General features: G+C 36.4%; 1 protein-coding gene across 3 annotated transcripts in view; it reads left to right on the top strand.

Moving 5' to 3' along the window:
- LOC127859027 (E3 ubiquitin-protein ligase HUWE1-like) overlaps positions 1-19,426 on the top strand; it is a 187,591-nt gene that overhangs the window by 4,150 nt on the left and 164,015 nt on the right. For all 3 annotated transcript variants that reach the window (XM_052396422.1, XM_052396431.1, XM_052396417.1), the window contains exons 2-3: positions 16,931-16,987; positions 18,577-18,675. In XM_052396422.1, coding sequence (XP_052252382.1) covers positions 16,943-16,987; positions 18,577-18,675 — 144 coding nt within the window. In that variant the 5' untranslated portion in view covers positions 16,931-16,942. The remainder of the gene's footprint in view (positions 1-16,930; positions 16,988-18,576; positions 18,676-19,426) is intronic.

The following is a 19,426-nucleotide window of genomic DNA, read 5'->3' as shown; positions in this document are numbered from 1 at the left end:
GTGTATTACTTTAGCCTAGTCGGTAAATGCAGACAATTTCCGTTCTTATCAGTGACTGCCGCGCAACGCCGCGTTAGCAGTGTGCTACTGGGCATGCCAAAAAATAAAAACATTGATATAATAAATTGTTTAAATACTGTTGCAGGGTTTTCATAAGGATTCTTTGTAGCAGGCTTTAGAGTCATTTGAGGAGGCCAACCTGCTAGGGGGGTCCGGGGGCATGCTTCACCTGAACTTTTTTAAAATAAAGGTGCCAAATCGTGGCTTCTGAGCGATTTTGGGCACATATTTTACATTACTTTCCTCAGTTAAAATAGCGGATATTAATGTGAATTGTTAAGTCCTCAGGTTGCATCAACTCTCAGGGGTGTCAATTGTCCCAAATTTGAAATCCTGAAAATAAAATCTGGGTGCCGATAGGGCCCACGGTGGGTTCAGGGCACACCCTGGACAGGGGGCCAGAGGCCCCCGGAAGCACCTGCAATTTAGCTTATTTGAAACAAAGAAATCGCTTCTCCTGAGCTTTAAGACACCTGTATTTTTAAGAGATTCAAAACAGAAAAAAATACTTTGGCTAGCAAATATCACAATCTATTTCTTTAAATTTTCATGTAGATGCATGGGTCTGAGGTGGAATGTCCCCGTCGGGGACGAAGGGCCCGGGCCCTAGCTTAATGTATAATTTCTGTGCAGTACATAACATGTATTCTTTACAGTAATAATGAAAATCTAAATTAAACAAACACTGGAAATTTTAACATTTTAATAAGTTGTAAATTCCAATAATGACAATGACATTTCAAAATATATAACTAAACCAATTTAAATGACTAGTCCACAAGTAGTTATTGCAAATAAGACTCACCCTCCTGTAAAATGTGGTAACAAATAAATCCACTTACCGCTGGGAGGATCAAAACTCCGCGGAGAAACCAAACATCAACTAAATCTGTCGAAAATCGAATAAAAAACGAAATGTAAGTGTAGCAGGAAAGTGCATTTATACGGAGGTTCCGGTAAATGATATAACGTTAACAAAACTGGAACAAGATAACTTACACAGCGAACTATCGTTCTTACTCGAAACACAAACGAAAAAGTCGTTTTTTTCTCTCTTTTTTTTGACATATTCAATTGTTGACTTTGTCACAGTTTGTGACCTTGAATCAAAGTCGTACAGTCTCGTTACCCGCTCTGTGATTGGACAATTATGTCGATTCGACTAATGAGAAAGGAGTTAACATATATCGTTTAAGGTTGTTTACATTTGTACTTCCGTTTCAGACATTTAGTTTATTAACGAATACTAAATATCTCGCCATCTTCGTGAAAATTTGCCGATGTTTTTTTTTTTTTAATTTTCTTTCTGAATTTGAGCCGGCCTGAATAACATTTGAGGCGGTCAAATCGGCCGCCGGCCGCCTCCTAATGAAAACCCTGTGTTGTACATGTATAAAAAAGATAATTGTATAGAAAATTAATACGTATAAAAAATTATGTTTTTTAATTCACAGGTACGTCTACAATATGAATGAATATAAGACATTTGACAAATTAATATTTAAATCATAAAATTCATAACATATATAAGACTAAATGTTCCGTAAAATTTCCAATTGAGAATAATAATTAGTAATCCGAAACACACTACGATTTTTAATGTTAACACGACGTTTACAAATGCTTCTAATATACAGTCATCATGTATATTTCCCGACAAAAGTGCGAGAAAATTATGCTGCAATGTACAAGGTATACTCCAGCAAAGCGTGCGTGTATTGATTTTTTTGATACAAACTTTATAGCGCAGAGAACATTGAATTTTGTTGATTTCGGTTAAAAGTTTTTTGGTATTTTATTGCGAATAAGTTGATATTTCCTCCAAAATAATTTCAAATCATACACGCTGAATCTTTATCGTTACGGTATTTTAGTAGAGTAATTATTTTAACAGTAATTGTACTGTAAACTGATTAAAGAAGACATCTGGGCGGAACTGGATTTTAAGTGTTTGACGTTATGAAAACACGCAAAGCTGGTCTACTGACCTATTGTGTAGACTGCTGTCTGCGGTGTTTTGACAAAAGGGATTAACATGTGTGAATGTCACTCTGCCGATTTGGTCCATAATTACTGGTAAACATTGTTTTGAATGTCCACGCAACTAGAATACAACTGTGAATATTAAATGCAACTATCAACTCAATAGTTACCACCTTCGTTTAGCAATCAATGGAATAACCTAACTTCAAAGAGAAAATAAATGCATTAGCCACAGGTTTTTTTTTACTTAGAAAGTTACGCCGATATTCGGCGTCTTCCCCTACCAGAATTTTTCCCCTAAAAATACCATTTCCCCTCCCAAAATATAATTTTTCACCAAAATATAATATTTTACCCTCAAAGAAATGTTTTTTTTCTTTTGGGAAGTCGACACTTATCCTGTACAACGATCTCGCTCTCTCTCTCTCCCGACGAACACTCAAATCTGGGAATCCCAGTGATTCTATATATAGCTCTTAAGTCTTATATTACGTCATGGAAACCGGGCAACTAATCGTTTTAATCATGTGACTATTTTACTGGATTCCGGGTGAGAGTGTTTCGTCAATTAATTACCGGAAACCAGTCGAATTTTCATCCGGGCTATGTGAAAGCCAAGATATAAACGTTAAAACAGAAAAAAGTCTCACAATTGGCGTTCATACACGAACAAAAAAAATTCGGACTCGGAAAATATTAATTGCGTTGATGCATTTTTTAAGAATGAATCATCAAAAACCGTTGAAACCCAGCAGGATTCGGAGGTACATGTAATCAACAGCGATTAATACTGTCAGATTATTGTGAAAGTGAAAGTAGACAATCGGCAGCTGCCGCACCTTTCCCTTCCAATACTGTAGCAGATCTAGATCGTCAACCCATTCATCATGAAATTGAAATCATAATATTGACATCGTTCCCCGGCCCCAGTTGAAAACATTTCCCATTATTAGATCTACACCTGCAACTTTATTTAGGACTTTGACTTTAATATCATACTTGTTCATGTGTTTAAGAACAAAAAGGTCAGAGACATGCCTCTTTTTCTAAAAAAAACCCCCTGAAGTCTGTAGGTGAGTTATAGAGTTGAAATGAACACTTTGTATTTTTTCCCCAAATATGTCTCTTTCGCGCTCGATTTTCCCCTTTTACCTAGTGTCCAGCTTCTTCCCCTTTTTCTAAAAAAAACCCCTGAGCAAGCAGAGAATTGACTTTGTTCCGACAATTAAAACCATTCCCTATGCATTCGTTGAACGTGTTAACTTGAGTAAGTTATGCCTTTAGACAGGAAGCGGCTTTTCTTTGATTACGTCAAACTGTCAATTCACACAGATTTGCGCAATTTTTAAGGGTCCTTGGTCATTTGTTTACATGTTCAGTATAGAAAATCACCTGCTAACATGAAAACTTTGGATTAAATTATCAAAATAAAAACAATGTTGCAAACTGTGTTTATATTAATTGGTAAGTATTAGTTAAAAGACGACGTTTTGTTTGTTGTAAATCAACGAGTTTTCTATACAACAACAACTACTTCTACAACCACGTCGGGATCGATCTATCTTGCTTGTTTTTTTTTAATTGTAAATATTATACTACATGTACATGTATGTACTTGTAATAAATGTAATTTTATTTGAAAATCAGGAAGTCAAACAAAATTAAATTGATCCTTATCTCGTTAAACGCGGAGTTTCCCTCGCGTTGCCAACGCCGAGGGCCGCCGCGTCGGCTTATCAGTTTTGACGATTGTTAACCGCCGCATCCAAAATCATGCAAGCGCCGCGTCTGGCGGGATTTTCTTAATCTCCCTCCAGGTCAATCACCGCGGAGTATGGAGGGAAATTGGGGAAAACGCGTGGAGTGTACTGTACAACATCTACAGCAGCAACATTTATTAGCTCTAAAGCATACAATTGCTTTTAGCCATATACAAAATAGAAAATAACAAAAGTGTAATGCATGGATTAAAAGATTATGAAAACTAGGAATTGATAGAAATTACAAAAAGAAATTACTGAAAAGTAACATAAGTTGTATGACTTTCAATTGATAATGATTTATTCATCAGATACTTTAATAAGGTTAGACATAAATAAAGAATTCACTTCTTAGTAACATAAGAATTATAACTTTGATATTGAGTGTAATTCATTGAATTCTGAGATAGACATTTTTATAAATTATAACATAAAGTAAAACACTGGAGCATGATTTAAGAACAATGATCTATATAAAACAACCCATTCAGTGAAGTGTAATTTGTATCCATATATATATATATATATATTTGAACAGTTACACCATATATTCATATATATAAATATATATAATCAGGGATTTCGCTAGGCGATTTAAGCCCAGCGGGCTAAAATGCATGCACTTGAAATTTTCACAATCGCTTGCAAGCTCTTATCCGAATGCTGTCTGCATTCGGCCAACGTTCAATCAAAACATGCTCGCTCTTATCAGTGGTGTGTGCATAAGGGGCTTAGATAACAGTTACGAACGATTTACGGGTCGTTCATGGGGATCAATAATGGTGTTTGTCCCCTAATAATGGTCGATAATGATCTATTATTACCGGTACATTTGGAGTAAGAGCAATTAAAGATATGCTCAATTTGTTTTTCTTTAATTAGTTTAAACCTATTTATTTTAGCTCGATTGCATCAAAAGCCATAGGCTTATATACACGCTCTCGAGTCTGTTTCCTGGGACTAGAACCAGTACTTGGTGTCTTTTGGGGGAGATCAAAAGATAATGTTGATAATGATAACCTATTCTTAATTTAATCGATTTATATACATAACTAAGAATATCTTTGATCTATTATACTGCATGCAACAAACATCGCCTAATTTTTGTTTTAATTTTCTTTATTTTAACTTACACCTGGACTTGGATTATAAAAGTAAAACTGTTTAATTACCAGCTAAATCAACTTTGATTGAATCGCGGGCGGTATACAACACCCTTTACAACATTATCAGTGTTGTGACAAACATTAAAGTATCACTGATTAATTATCATACCAATTAAGTTTAATTGATTAATGTTTTCCCATTTTTATGCCCCCCTTCGAAGAAGAGGGGGTATATTGCTTTGCTCATGTCGGTCGGTCTGTCGGTCCGTCCACCAGGTGGTTGTCAGACGATAACTCAAGAACGCTTGGGCCTAGGATCATTAAACTTCATAGGTACATTGATCATGACTCGTAGATGACCCCTATTGATTTTGAGGTCACAAGGTCAAAGGTCACGGTGACCAGAAAAAGTAAAATGGTTTTTGAATGATAACTCAAGAACACATACGCCTAGGATCATGAAACTTCATGGGAAGATTGATCATGACTTGCAGATGACCCCTATTGATTTTGAGGTCACTAGGTCAATGGTCAAGGTCACGGTGACCGGAAATAGTAAAATGGTTTCCGGATGATAACTTAAGAACGCATACGCCTAGGATCATGAAACTTCATAGGTAGATTGATCATTACTCGCAGATAACCCCTATTGATTTTGAGGTCACTAGGTCAAAGGTCAAGGTCACGGTGACCCGAAATAGTAAAATCGTATTCGGATGATAACTCAAGAACGCATACGCCTAGGATCATGAAACTTCATAGGTAGATTGATAATGACTTGCAGATGACCCCTATTGATTTTGAGGTCACAAGATCAAAGGTCAAGGTCACGGTGACCGGAAAAAGTAAAATGATATTCGGATGATAACTCAAGAACGCTTTTGCCTAGGATCATGACACTTCATAGGTACATTGATCGTGACTCGCAGATGACCCCTATTGATTTTCAGGTCACTAGGTCAAAGGTCAAGGTCACAGTGACAAAAATCGTATTCACACAATGGCTGCCACTACAACGGACAGCCCATATGGGGGGCATGCATGTTTTACAAACAGCCCTTGCAATTATTGATTTTTGTATATATGACCTTTCACACCTCTTTCACACATTTATTTAACCCGTGAAAAACAGCGACCACAAGTTTAAAAGAGCCATAAAATGTGACAAAGGTATATTCAGATTATTAAAAAAGGACATAATTTATATTATTAATACTTATAATCTACTTATAAACTACTGATCATATTACATCCTTCATCCATTTCTATATATTTTTTTGGGGGTGCGAGTTGACTTCAAAAAGTGCGAGTTGACCAGAAATGCAGTGCCAGTTGACCAAAAAACGTGCGAGTTTACTACCGTGCGAGTTGAATTAGGTATGAGTTGACCGGCACCCGTAATTACAGTATTTTGTTTCTGGCAATAAGTTTGGACAAACTTCTTTCATTTTGAGTATTTTGGCGTTTAATTAGTCCCCAAAATGACTACACAATACTTCCACAACGAATCGATACACGTTCAGCCTCGGTCTGGAATTCTGCGAGTCACAAGACATCGCCCTCATCAATTTTGGCTGATTGTGAAAATGGTCTATTGCCACATCAAATAAATAAGCACGTGTTAATCCCTTTGTCAATGCACCGCAGAGTACATAACAGGGCGGTAGACTTGCTAAGCATGTAAGAACACCCGACACTGAATCCAGTTTTTTTCCATATTTTCAGTTCAATTAGTATACAGGGCAATAACTGTTTCTACAATGCCGTATCTAAAAGCACGGACTGCCACTTATCCGATGGCAGCGAGAATACAGTAATAAGAATGTGTCCTAATTCAAACTACACTGTTATACACAATACAATTTCAACTGCTACCATTAGACCAGATCGTCAGATACTACAGTGAAAACAATTTGTGCAGTGTAACCTTTTCTTTCACCTTGCTCTAATCGACAATTCACAACTTCCACCATAAACGATTTGTTATCAAGTTTATGTTTTGAGCATTTCTCAACAAAATACACGCAATTTGATGTCGATGGTAGCAGGTATTGTGTTTGTAATAATGTATTAGGTTGATTGAACTCGATTTTATAGACATACGTGAGACATATTTTTTAAGCCCCCCTTTGAAGAAGAGAGGGTATATTGATTTGCACATGTCGGTCTGTCTGTCTGTATGTCCGTCCACCAGATGGTTTTCGGATGATAACTCAAGAACGCTTAGTCCTAGGATCATGAAACTTTATAGGTAGATTGATCATGACTTGCAGATGACCCCTATTGTTTTTGGAGGTCAAAGGTCAAGGTCACGGTGACTCGAAATGGTAAAATGGTTTTTGGATGATAACTCAAGAACGCATACGCGGCCAAATGGGCGAACTCTGAACAATATAACTGAAGCTAGTTAGCTATAACTGGTCTGTAATCCTAAATCTATAATTATCAGTCCAATGAAACAATATCATTTGAGTAAAATAAAGTGGATCAGTAAAAATATTATCAGAATATGAGATTTTTTTTGTATATTTTGTATATTAAATATTGTGTTAATGTTTAATTTTGCTGATTAATATAAATATAAGCAGGAGAGGGGAGGTAATACACTATTATATCTTTCTTATATACAGGGGAAACAAATGCAATAAAATTAATTTTCATGTCAAATAAATAGAGGATATTTGTTCGTGTCAGTGTGAGATCATATGTTATTTTTTTCATTGTCCCTTGACTAGTGTTTTTCCCAGGCCATTTTAGCGTGGCGAACAGCCACGTCGCCCTCCCGGATCGCCAGGCTGCCCTTTTCAAAGGCAAATTTCGCCACGCGCCCTTTTTTTCAAAGGCAAATTTCTATGGCAAATTTCGCCACGCCACGCGCCCTTATCGATAACATCTTTATTGCCTTACGATCTAACTTGGTCCGCAAAATCAGCTTCCTTGATTGTCTGTGACGCTCCGACTGTGCTTGATTTACTCGAAAGACGTCAACATCTAATAGACTATATTAATTGAGCAGATTTAATCTATAACAGTGCTCGATTTATAGGTAGGTCTTACTGACTGCTCCAAAGCTGTGAATTAGTCATGCGTGAATAACCCCGTGTCAGTATCAATCGATAATGCCAGAGGCTATGTTATACCAAGCGCACTTTTCGCTCGGCAATGTGTACTCCATCCATTCTATACATAGATGGTGACGTCACTACGTTATTGTCAGTAAGACCGGTGTGACACAATGTACTCCATCACGATAAAATCATTACTTCGGAGACTTTTGATGAAAAACTTGATGTTATTCTCTTGGCAATTGTGCATTGCATGCATTATTCAGTTATATCAAAACATAAATTTATACGCATAATTACATTTAAAATCACAAACAAATTTATTCTTAATCGTTTTCGTTCTTAAGATAATTAGATCTAATTATTGAAATAATTACTGAGACGTATACTAATTTAACAAAATGCGAATCGCGTATACGATTTAACGTTGCTATGCGCACCTGTCGCTTACATCATTTGACATTTTATCAACATGGCGGACTATACAGAATTAAATTGTGACTCGGCAAAAATAGCAAATAACGTCGTAAACGATCGAATTAACGATGGAGATTATACATTAAGAAGGAATTAATGAAATGTCTGTGAAAATCAACGACGCATAAAAATGTTTTAGATAGCAACAACATTATTTATTCATTTATAATTACTCGGTGGATGTATGTCACGGAAACGAGTGTTTGCATATTGTTTGCGATCAATTTACTCGCAATGTTATTTTAAACATCTGTCGAGATTATTGTTAGAAAATGGGATAAGACAAACATGGTTTCATTTATATGTTAGTGGATCTGGGTATAATCAGATTCATATGCATATATTGCTTTATTATGTTTGTCGTGCTGTACAGTTTATTGAAACAGCATGGAACTTAAATGTACATTGCAAGGTAAATATATTAATATAAATCATAGTAAGTTAAATACATCTATTGCCATTAAATGTGCTTGTTTATATGTTATTTTGTCCACAACTGCTTCTGATGAGATTACATGTTTCCCCGTAATTCAGGTATTCAGGGAACGTTTTTGCCCTTTTTTGCCTAAACTGCACGCTAAAATGCCCTTTTTGAAAGTAATGCGCCATGCCCCTTTGCAATCCTGGGAAAAACACTACTTGACATACATGTATTGCTTTTATATTTTGCATACTTGTTTACCAACATCACCCCAACCTATAAACAAGAGCAGACAACTCTATCAAGCATTTTGTCATAATTATTGCCCCTTTTATACTTAGAATATGCATATTATTGATAAATCTATGTTAAAGTTTGCGTACTACCTCAAATATTTCCTATATCCTTTGACATATTGCTTTTATATGTTGCATACTTGTTGACCAACATGACCCCAACCTATAAACAAGAGCAGACCACTGTATCAAGCATTTTGACATAATTATGGCCCCTTTTACACTTAGATACACTTCAACACCGTTATTTCGAAGTCGTCGGGAGTTAAAAAACTTCGGATTAACGATAATTCGAAATAAACATTTGACAGAAGTTCTTTGATTCCTTAAAAATAAAACGTTGTGGAATTCGCATGGTTCGGTTACACGCTTACTTAAAAACGTAAACTAGTCAGATAGCAATATATTTCTACTCGTAACAAACAGGGGAATGAAACGATTCTTTTTTTATTGTTTTTATTTTTCTCTAATTACAGAACATGTAAAATAAAACTAATAGCACAAATTATCAGACATACATACATATGCATACATTTTTGGAAATGAATTAACCTTTTTTTAATAATACGCGATGTCTCTCTGAACACCGGCGTTCGAGCAGACGACAAAGGTGTAATTATCGGCTTTTGACGCGCCACGACAAATGTGTGAAATTACGCTCAGTATTTTGCAGTTTTGACCTCGGATTAAAGATTGATAATTAGGTGCGAATTATAGTGTTGGGACTGACAGAATCACTTCGGTTTAACGAAATTCGGATTAACAATGAAATTTAACATTAAACAAACAAGAATCAAAATCAGGACCAGAAAAATACTTCGAAATAACGGTGACTTCGGATTATCGGTGTTCGAAATAACGGTGTTGAAGTGTAATTGAACATTTTGCTCAAATAACTTCTTTATTTATGATCACATTTTATTATTACTTTATGACAAAACAACACTTACCTGAATACCACAATGGATTCCACCCAAACAATACCCCACACCAATTTTTTTTTTTAAACATCATCTAATAAATTACCCCACCCCACATTATACCCCCCTCTCACTCCCCCCCCTACCCCCCCCCCCCCCAATTTTTTTTTCTTTTTTTAAACAACTTATAAATTACCACACCCCACATTATACCCCTCTCTCACTCCCCCCCCACCCCCCCCCCAACCCCCCACCCCCCATTTTTTTTTTTTAAACATCTAATAAATTACCACATATATGAACAATTTCTCCATGATGGCTTACATTATACTGTCAAGCACTCGAATAGTCAAGCGCGCTGTCCTCTGACAGCTCTTGTTAGGTCACTAGGTCAAAGGTCAAGGTCACAGTGACTCTAAATAGTAAAATGGTTTCCGGATGATAACTCAAGAATGCTTACGCCTAGGATCATGAAACTTCATAGGTACATTGATCATTACTGGCAGATGACCCCTATTGATTTTCAGGTCACTAGGTCAAGGTCACAGTGACTCGAAATAGTACAATGGTTTCCGGATGATAACTTTCATTAGGTCAAAGGTCAAGGTCACAGTGGCAAAAAACGTATTCACACAATGGTTGCCACTACAACTGACAGCCCATATGGGGGGCATGCATGTTTTACAAACAGCCCTTGTTTTACATGGGTTTTGCCTGTGCCAGGAAGAACAATGAGGTGTATGAATGTACTCATAAAACCTCAGAGCATTCAAGAAGAACTAAGTTACCTAGCTCATAGTTGATGTATTGAACCAGCGATATTTTGTTGGCCCTGTTAGTGTTATGAAAAGTACCAGCCCAATCAGAAGTCTTCACTCTGGAGAATTGGTATATTTGATTGTTGCTCACAAATACTTAATTGATAACTAAGTGTTGTCTAGTTGTGAATATTCTATTTACTAGGTTCAAGCTAGTGCGCCTTCTCAAAATCTTTTATTTAGAAGGAGTGCTGTATCAGAAGGAGAAGCTATAAAGCTGCATAGGGAAACTAATGTTGGATTTTTTTAATTAAACAAAATAATTTATTGGATTTTTTTTTGTCTGCAATTGGGAAATTATTTTATTTTTAAGAATGGGAAAGTGCCATTTTCTAGTACTCTAAAAGAAATGTCTTTTAGGTGCATCCAATGTTTATTAAAGCGCCTGGTGATCCTGATCCGTCAAAAAATTTCCTAAATTTGTCAGTTCTGGGTCTAAAACGTTTATTTTTGGTTGGCAAATATTCCATACGTTATAAAAGTTGATAAAAATGGATAAGATTATTTAATAAATTGCCAGACTGTATAGAAATTATATTTTTCCACTCCCGCTTTTCAAAAACAAACTGCCCTTCGGTGCATGTGCGCATGCTGATACCGTAAAATGACACCATTTTCCCCAATTTCAAAATAGCAAATTCTCAATTCACAAAAAAATCCCAATTTGCAGACCAAAAAAAATCGGCGAAGAGATGCATACGCACATGTTTATCAATTTGGTCAAAACATTGCAGTGTCAGGCCTTTTCCGCCCTATGCCACGGGTCTGAATATCGGCCCCATTCCCAATGCAAATCTGGTTGTATTTTTCCCAATTGAATTTTTCCCAATTCCAAATAAAAAAAAAAAAAACTTTTTTTTTTTAACCTTTAAATATACAAGTGAACCTGATCCAGTGTAGAAAATAGAAACATATTGCATAATTAAATTATCTGTTGCCTTGAATATGTTTTAAAAACAGTAAAATTTGTTAAATTGATTATTTAAGACTTTCCTTATTTTCCCCAAAATCCGGTGTTTCGTGCGATTTTTTTCCCCTCAAAAAGGCCAGGCCCTTTTCCCAAAATCAGATAAAAAAAACCTGCACTTATCACACATGTTCATAATATTTTGTAAATTTTTTATAATGTTATCAAAATAGTCGTTATTTACCAGTTTTCGGCTTCTTTGAATATAAGAAACACTATTTACATGTGATTATTTTTCACAACGGGAAATTCCAAAAATTCAAGTGTGGCGTTTTCCCAAAATGGAGCGGAAAAGGCCTGAGTGTACACAATAGGTAAGTAAACCTGCTAAGCTTGTTTCAACAACCAAAACTTTATCCACTTAAAACATGATGTTTTACATAAGCAGCATATTTATTGCGAGCTTTTTATCAGAACATAAAATGAACAGTATACACAAAATATACATGACGTGTGCACTGTTTATTTGAAGCTAGAATTTGATTACATGGCGTTGACCTTAACAATCAAAAGCGTGTTTCAGATAACAAGTATAATTATGGTCATATGTGAATGCAACAAAACATTTACACTTTTAGCTAATTAAATAAATTATAACTTGTTTAACCGCTTTACGTGTTGAAATAAAAGTTTTGGCAATATTAAGCATGAACTGCACAATTTCCACGAGGATTACACCAGGTTGACATCATTACTCTCCTTAGAGACTGGCCACGATTTTTTTTACGGAGGAATACACAGTATGCACTGATTATTGTGGTAGGTATAGCAACACCTGAAAACCACTGAAACTATCAATTGATAGTGACACTGGGTTAGTCACGCAGAATTGTTGGCATCTTCAGTGCCATGGAACCATACTCATTGTACTACACTACAGTGCTCACTCTGGCCTTCAGAAAATAATAGCCATATTTTTTTTCCTTAAAAAAATAATAGCCAAAACATATGCGGACTTTTCCGCAAAACGGTACTGAAGGCAAAAAGAAAGAAAAAAACATGAATCTCATTTTATCTATGTTTTATTAAATGTATATCTATTGGATTTAAGTTATAATATATATATATACTTAAAAACAAGCATAATATCAGTGTGTCATTTTCTTATAAAATATTATCATGGCTTAACAATAAAGAATACAATCAATGTTGTGGGTGTGACTTAACAAACCAGATCTCAGCTACAGTTACATACACATAAGAATTAAGGGCAGAGGCCCCAACCCACCCAGAGCACTAATTATACTATTTTTTTTATAGTTTTTCCAATTGCAATTTTTGGTGAATACTCGAAATATTATAAACCACACCTTCCGTATCACCGCATGTGTATTCGTCATTCTATTTTTGCTGTTATGAACTTCGAAAATAAATCATAATGGACGAAAAAAATACAGTATCCGAAAACAGTAATCCGAAAAATCGTACGCGTTTTGCACATGAAATATGCATAATATAAAATATTAATATGCATAATCTAAAATGTGCATATCGTTCGACTACTTTATCTCTTAATATGGCGTTTGCCATCGGCCGCAATATTGTAGGCAGAGGCCAATATCAATTGTAAATGATTTATTCCAAAAATAACACTTTCGCAATGCCAATCATGTTTACATCAGTTAACGTTACAGCGCGTGAGTTAAAATACACCACCTTAGTGTAATTCCAAACACGTGTTTCGTTAAAATTAGCTGACCATGGCATATGCCGGGTCCCTTTGAATTGGGAAAACCAGGTTACCTGGTTAAAAATTGGAATCATATGTTAAAGCAGACGACAAACAGCGGTAATTACGGGGATAATTAGTTGATGGCGATTAAATAATTATTTCATCAAGCAATGTTCGATGTAATCTAATTGCAGAAAAAACGGCGTGCAAAACAAAACCAGCCAACAATATTAGCGGCGATTTTCAATTATGACGATTAAATAATAATTGGCGAAAAATTAACAAAGATCTAACAGTTACCGATAATTGGTAAAGCACAGGGAGATTAAAGACGTTTTTTCCGAAATATATCACTGCTGTCGGACACTGATTGAGAAAAATGCTCTAGGCCACAATGTCGCAGTAGTTATTGACGCGTGTATGACAATACACAGGGTCGAGTGTGTACACAGGTAATCTCGTTATCGATTTTTCCTGCTTAATGGCCCGATTTGCAGGCGTTTCGCATTCGCCGGACAACATTTAGAGGCAATTTGTTTTTTTATGTAGGCGGATAAAATAATCGCCATTTTTTCTAGACAATTTTAAGAAATAATAGCCAGTTGGATAAAATAATCGCCATTGGCGATAATGTCTGGCAGCAGCGTGAGCACTGGTGACACGTTAAGTAGTATGTAAACCAATTTCGGTGTAAAATGAAAACAGTCGAACCTAATACGGGTACTGATTACCAAGCCAGGCCTTTTCCGTTCCATTTTGGGAAAACGCCACACTGGAATTTTGGGAATTTCGCGTCGTGAAAAACCCCATTTTGGGAAAAAAATAATCACAAAACTTGCTCCATTGGGAAAAATAATCGCATGTAAATAGTGTTTCTTATATATATCAAAGAAGCCGTTAACTGGTAAATAACGACTATTTTGATAACATATTATAAAAATTTTACAAAATATTTTGAAATGTGTGATGAGTGCAGTTTTTTTTATATCTGATTTTGGGGAAAGGGCATGGCCTTTTTTGAGGTGAAGAAAATTGCGCGAAACGCCAGATTTTGGGGGGAAATAAGGAAAGTCTTAAATAATCAATTTAACAATTTTACTGTTTTTAAAACAAATTCAAGGCCTCAGATAATTAATGTATGCAATATTTTTCTATTTTCTACACTGGATCAGGATAATTTATTATTGTTTAAAAAAAAAAAGAATTTTTTTTGAATTGGGAATTTTTTTTTCAATTGGGAAAAAACAACCAGATTTGCATTGGGAATGGGGCCGAATTTCGGACCTGTGGCATAGGGCGGAAAAGGCCTGCAAGCGTGCATTTATCAGTGCTCCAGCTAGAATTTGAAAAGGGCAGGGGGGCTTTTTTGTCAAAAGGGCACTTTTGACGCGCAGTATTTTGTGAAAAGGGCACTTTCGACGCACAGTATTTTGTGAAAAGGGCACGTTCGAGCGCGCGGGTGTTTCTGGAATGCTTTCTATTGCATGTTAATTTATATGTTATAAAGAATTGTATTATTATCATTAGTATTAAACCATTCAAATATAATGTCTACAATGAGGATTAAATTAATTACAATGTAATAAGAGATTTATGAATTATCATATGTAAAAAAAAAAACAACATTTTTTTTATTTTTTTAATTTTTTTTTGGGGGGGGGCAGGGCGGAGGTTCGGGGGGGCAGGGCGGAGGTTCGGGAGGGCAGGGCGCGGCGCCCTTCGATTTAGGCCTAGCTGGAGCACTGATTTATACAATTCAGACTTTTGAAATAGAAGATTATGAATCAAATATTGAGCCCATTTCATAGTTGTCAGATGTTGTTTATAGCAAAGTTTCATTGACAGTTGAGTCCACTGACGCAAGCAGGTTCAGTCATAGGCAGGTTATACTACGGAACATGAGGCTCAAGAGTCTCGATTTAGATCGTTGATACTTTCAAGCAAGGCTTCAGTTAAAAGAGTGTTTGGTTTTTAATATACACGTCGATTAGTGTTGATAGAAACATGATTTTGCAGGAAATCATTCACCACTTTGATGTTAATATGCATCCAGCGCCCTCACACTACTTTGTGCAAAGGGGTCTGCAGCCCTTAGGGGGAATTTTTCGTAAATGGGTGAATTTTTCAAAGCAAACTTACTCTACAGCAAAAAAATGCAAGAACAGGTACTCTATCAATGCAGTTTACTATTCTAAACACCGTTTCTTGAAATAATTTAAAATAAAAGATCCATGCTCCTATATATAATTGTTATATCATACCGAGGCCATATCAACGGAGTCAGGGAGTGCCTCTGCGATCTCGGAACTGGACATGGCATCATCACTAGCATCATGACTAGTAGTACTAGTGGAACAAAATGCATCTGACTGGGCAATGGACTGTTGCTTGAACAGAAGATCAATTTTTTACATTTGGATAATGTTTTACTGTTGATTTTTTTACGATAAGCCTTGCTGTTATGAGACATGATGTTGTTTTGACCTTCACCTTCCGGCCGTTCTTGATCGTCGGGGTGTTTTTTTCCCCGATGATTTATTGAGCATCTAATCAATTAAGGTTACATACCACCAATTCCATAAGAACGAAATAAGTGTAGATAGCGTAGATAGTTCAGTGCGCAAAAAACAGTCAATTTTTATGCCCCCGGTAGGGTGGCATATAGCAGTTGAAATGTCCGTCAGTCTGTGCGTCCGTCCGAAAACTTTAACATTGGCCATAACTTTTGCAATATTGAAGATAGCAACTTGATATTTGGCATGCTGGTGTACCTCATGAAGCTGCACATTTTGAGTTGTGAAAGGTCAAAGTCAAGGTCATCCTTCAAGGTTAAAGGTCAAAAAACAAAATCCAAGGGAAGTAACAAGCTTTAAAGGGAGATAACTTCTATTTTATATCATTTGGCAGGTACAGATCATTTTCTCAAGGGAAGTAATATTTTATAAAAGGATATAATGTAGAACAAATTTTAAGGTCAAGGTCATCCTTCAAGGTCAAAAGTAAAAAAATACAATCCAAGGAAAGTAATAAGCTATAAAAGGGAGATAATTTCTAAACCTTCCAAATGATATATTGAAATTTTATTTCAAAGCGGCGCAATAGGGGGCATTGTGTTTCTGACAAACACATCTCTTGTTAACTATAAATCAGCAATTTTTTTTAATGTATTAATTTCATTTTCTGAGGGTGGGAAAAATCAGTTTTGGGGAGGAATATTCTTTTCAGGTGGGAAACTACCGCCGAAATTCGACGGCATTTTTGATAGATTGAGGGCCCAGGCATCTTATTATTTGTACGTGTTTTATAAAGTTTTCAGCACAATTAATAAATTTCCCAATTTGGATGAAAACGGCACCATTCCCAAAATGATTTCCTTTATTTTCAGATAAATTGAAAGATGAAGATTGATAGAAATAAATTGAAGAAATCTTCGACTGATGTGGTAGGTGAAATTTCAGAGTTAATTATGTTGTACATGTATGTCAATGTATGTGTATATTTGTCAATGTTGTTCGATATTTATGCCCCCCTTCGAAGAAGAGGAGGTATATTGTTTTGCACATGCCGGTCGGTGGGTCTGTCCACCAGGTGGTTTCTGGATGATAACTCAAGAACGCTTAGGCCTAGGATCATGAAACTTCATAGGTACATTGATCATGACTGGCAGATGACCCCTATTGATTTTCAGGTCACTAGGTCAAAGGTCAAGGTCACAGTGACTTGAAATAGTAAAATGCTTTCCAGATGATAACTCAAGAATGATTAGGCCTAGGATCATGAAACTTCATAGGTACATTGAAATGATTGGCAGATGACCCCTATTGATTTTCAGGTCACTAGGTCAAAGGTCAAGGTCACAGTGACTCGAAATAGTAAAATGGTTTTCAGATGATAACTCAAGAATGATTAGGCCTAGGATCATGAAACTTCATAGGTACATTGATCATGACTGGCAGATGACCCCTATTGATTTTCAGGTCACTAAGTCAAAGGTCAAGGTCACAGTGACTGGAAATAGTAAAATGGTTTCCTAGAATCATGAAACTTCATAGGTACATTGATCATTACTGGCAGATGACCCCTATTAATTTTCAGGTCACTAGGTCAAAGGTCAAGGTCACAGTGACTCGAAATAGTAAAATGGTTTCCAGATGATAACTCAAGAATGATTAGGCCTAGGATCATGAAATTTCATAGGTACATTGATCATGACTGGCAGATGACCCCCATTGATTTTCAGGTCACTAGGTCAAAGGTCAAGGTCACAGTGACTCGAAACAGTAAAATGGTTTCCGGATGATAACTCAAGAATGCTTACGCCTAGAATCATGAAACTTCATAGGTACATTGATCATTACTGGCATATGACCCCTATTGATTTTCAGGTCACCCGGTCAAAGGTCAAGGTCACAGTGACTAGAAACAGGAAAATGGTTTCCGGATGATAACTCAAGAATGCCTACGCCTAGGATCATGAAACTTCATAGAAACATTGATCATGACTGGCAGATGACCCCTATTGATTTTCAGGTCACTAGGTCAAAACAGTGACTCGAAACAATAAAATGGTTTCCTGATGATAACTCAATAACAATTAGGCATAGGATCATGAAACTTCATAGGTACATTGATCATGACTGTCAGATGACCCCTATTGATTTTCAGGTCACTAGGTCAAAGGTCAAGGTCACAGTGACAAAAAACGTATTCACACAATGGCTGCCACTACAACTGACAGCCCATATTGGGGGGCATGCATGTTTTACAAACAGCCCTTGTTATACTTTGTTTTTACCACAGTTGGTAATATTGGTTGCTTTCAATTGAGAACTTTATTATCACAATAAAAAACAATAGGAAAACAATGAAAAATATTATTTTGGCATATTTCTTTTTTTTCTTGTCAACAATCAACTGTACATGTATAACCTTATATGTTTTGACATGTTTGCTCAATACATGTCATTTGATCTTGATATTTATTGTGCTTTGATCTCAGCACACTTGAATACTAATGGTTTCTTTATGTAGCCTGTGGACTGTGCAGCAGTGATAGAGAGAATCAAGGCAACCAGTCCGGACAATCTGCTGCAAGAGTTACTTGACCTCAAGTCTACAACTTTCCTTAAGGTATGGAAATTAGCTGCGCTCTGGAAAAATAGGCCTTATGCATGTGCGTAAAGTATCGTGCAATCAGCACATGCTAACCAGTTACGACACTTCAATCTTTTATGGAGTTTCAAGGAGATCTCTTCTTAGCAAAAATCCAGTTTAGGCAGAAAGTTTTGACCTTGATTAGCCTGTGCGGACTATACAGACTAATCTGGGAGGACACTTGTCATGCATGAATTAAGCCAGTTTACCCAGAGCAAGGCACTTGTCATGCATGAATTAAGCCAGTTTACCCAGATCAAGGCACTTGTCATGCATGAATTAAGCCAGTTTACCCAGAGCAAGGCACTTGTCATGCATGAATTAAGCCAGTTTACCCAGAGCAAGGCACTTGTCATGCATGAATTAAGCCAGTTTACCCAGAGCAAGGCACTTGTCATGCATGAATTAAGCCAGTTTACCCAGAGCAAGGCACTTGTCATGCATGAATTAAGCCAGTTTACCCAGAGCAAGGCACTTGTCATGCATGAATTAAGCCAGTTTACCCAGAGCAAGGCACTTGTCATGCATGAATTAAGCCAGTTTACCCAGAGCAAGGCACTTGTCATGCATGAAATAAGCCAGTTTACCCAGAGCAAGGCACTTGTCATGCATGAATTAAGCCAGTTGACCCAGAGCAAGGCACTTGTCATGCATGAATTAAGCCAGTTGACCCAGAGCAAGGCTCAAATGTTAGCCTTGTGTATGAAGTCTGTGCATATTGCACAAA

This window comes from Dreissena polymorpha, chromosome 1 (assembly GCF_020536995.1).
Source record: "Dreissena polymorpha isolate Duluth1 chromosome 1, UMN_Dpol_1.0, whole genome shotgun sequence".
In the NCBI taxonomy this organism is placed as follows: domain Eukaryota; kingdom Metazoa; phylum Mollusca; class Bivalvia; order Myida; family Dreissenidae; genus Dreissena; species Dreissena polymorpha.
Note: the sequence above shows the minus strand (reverse complement) of the source record. Positions and strands in the feature narration are given on the sequence as shown.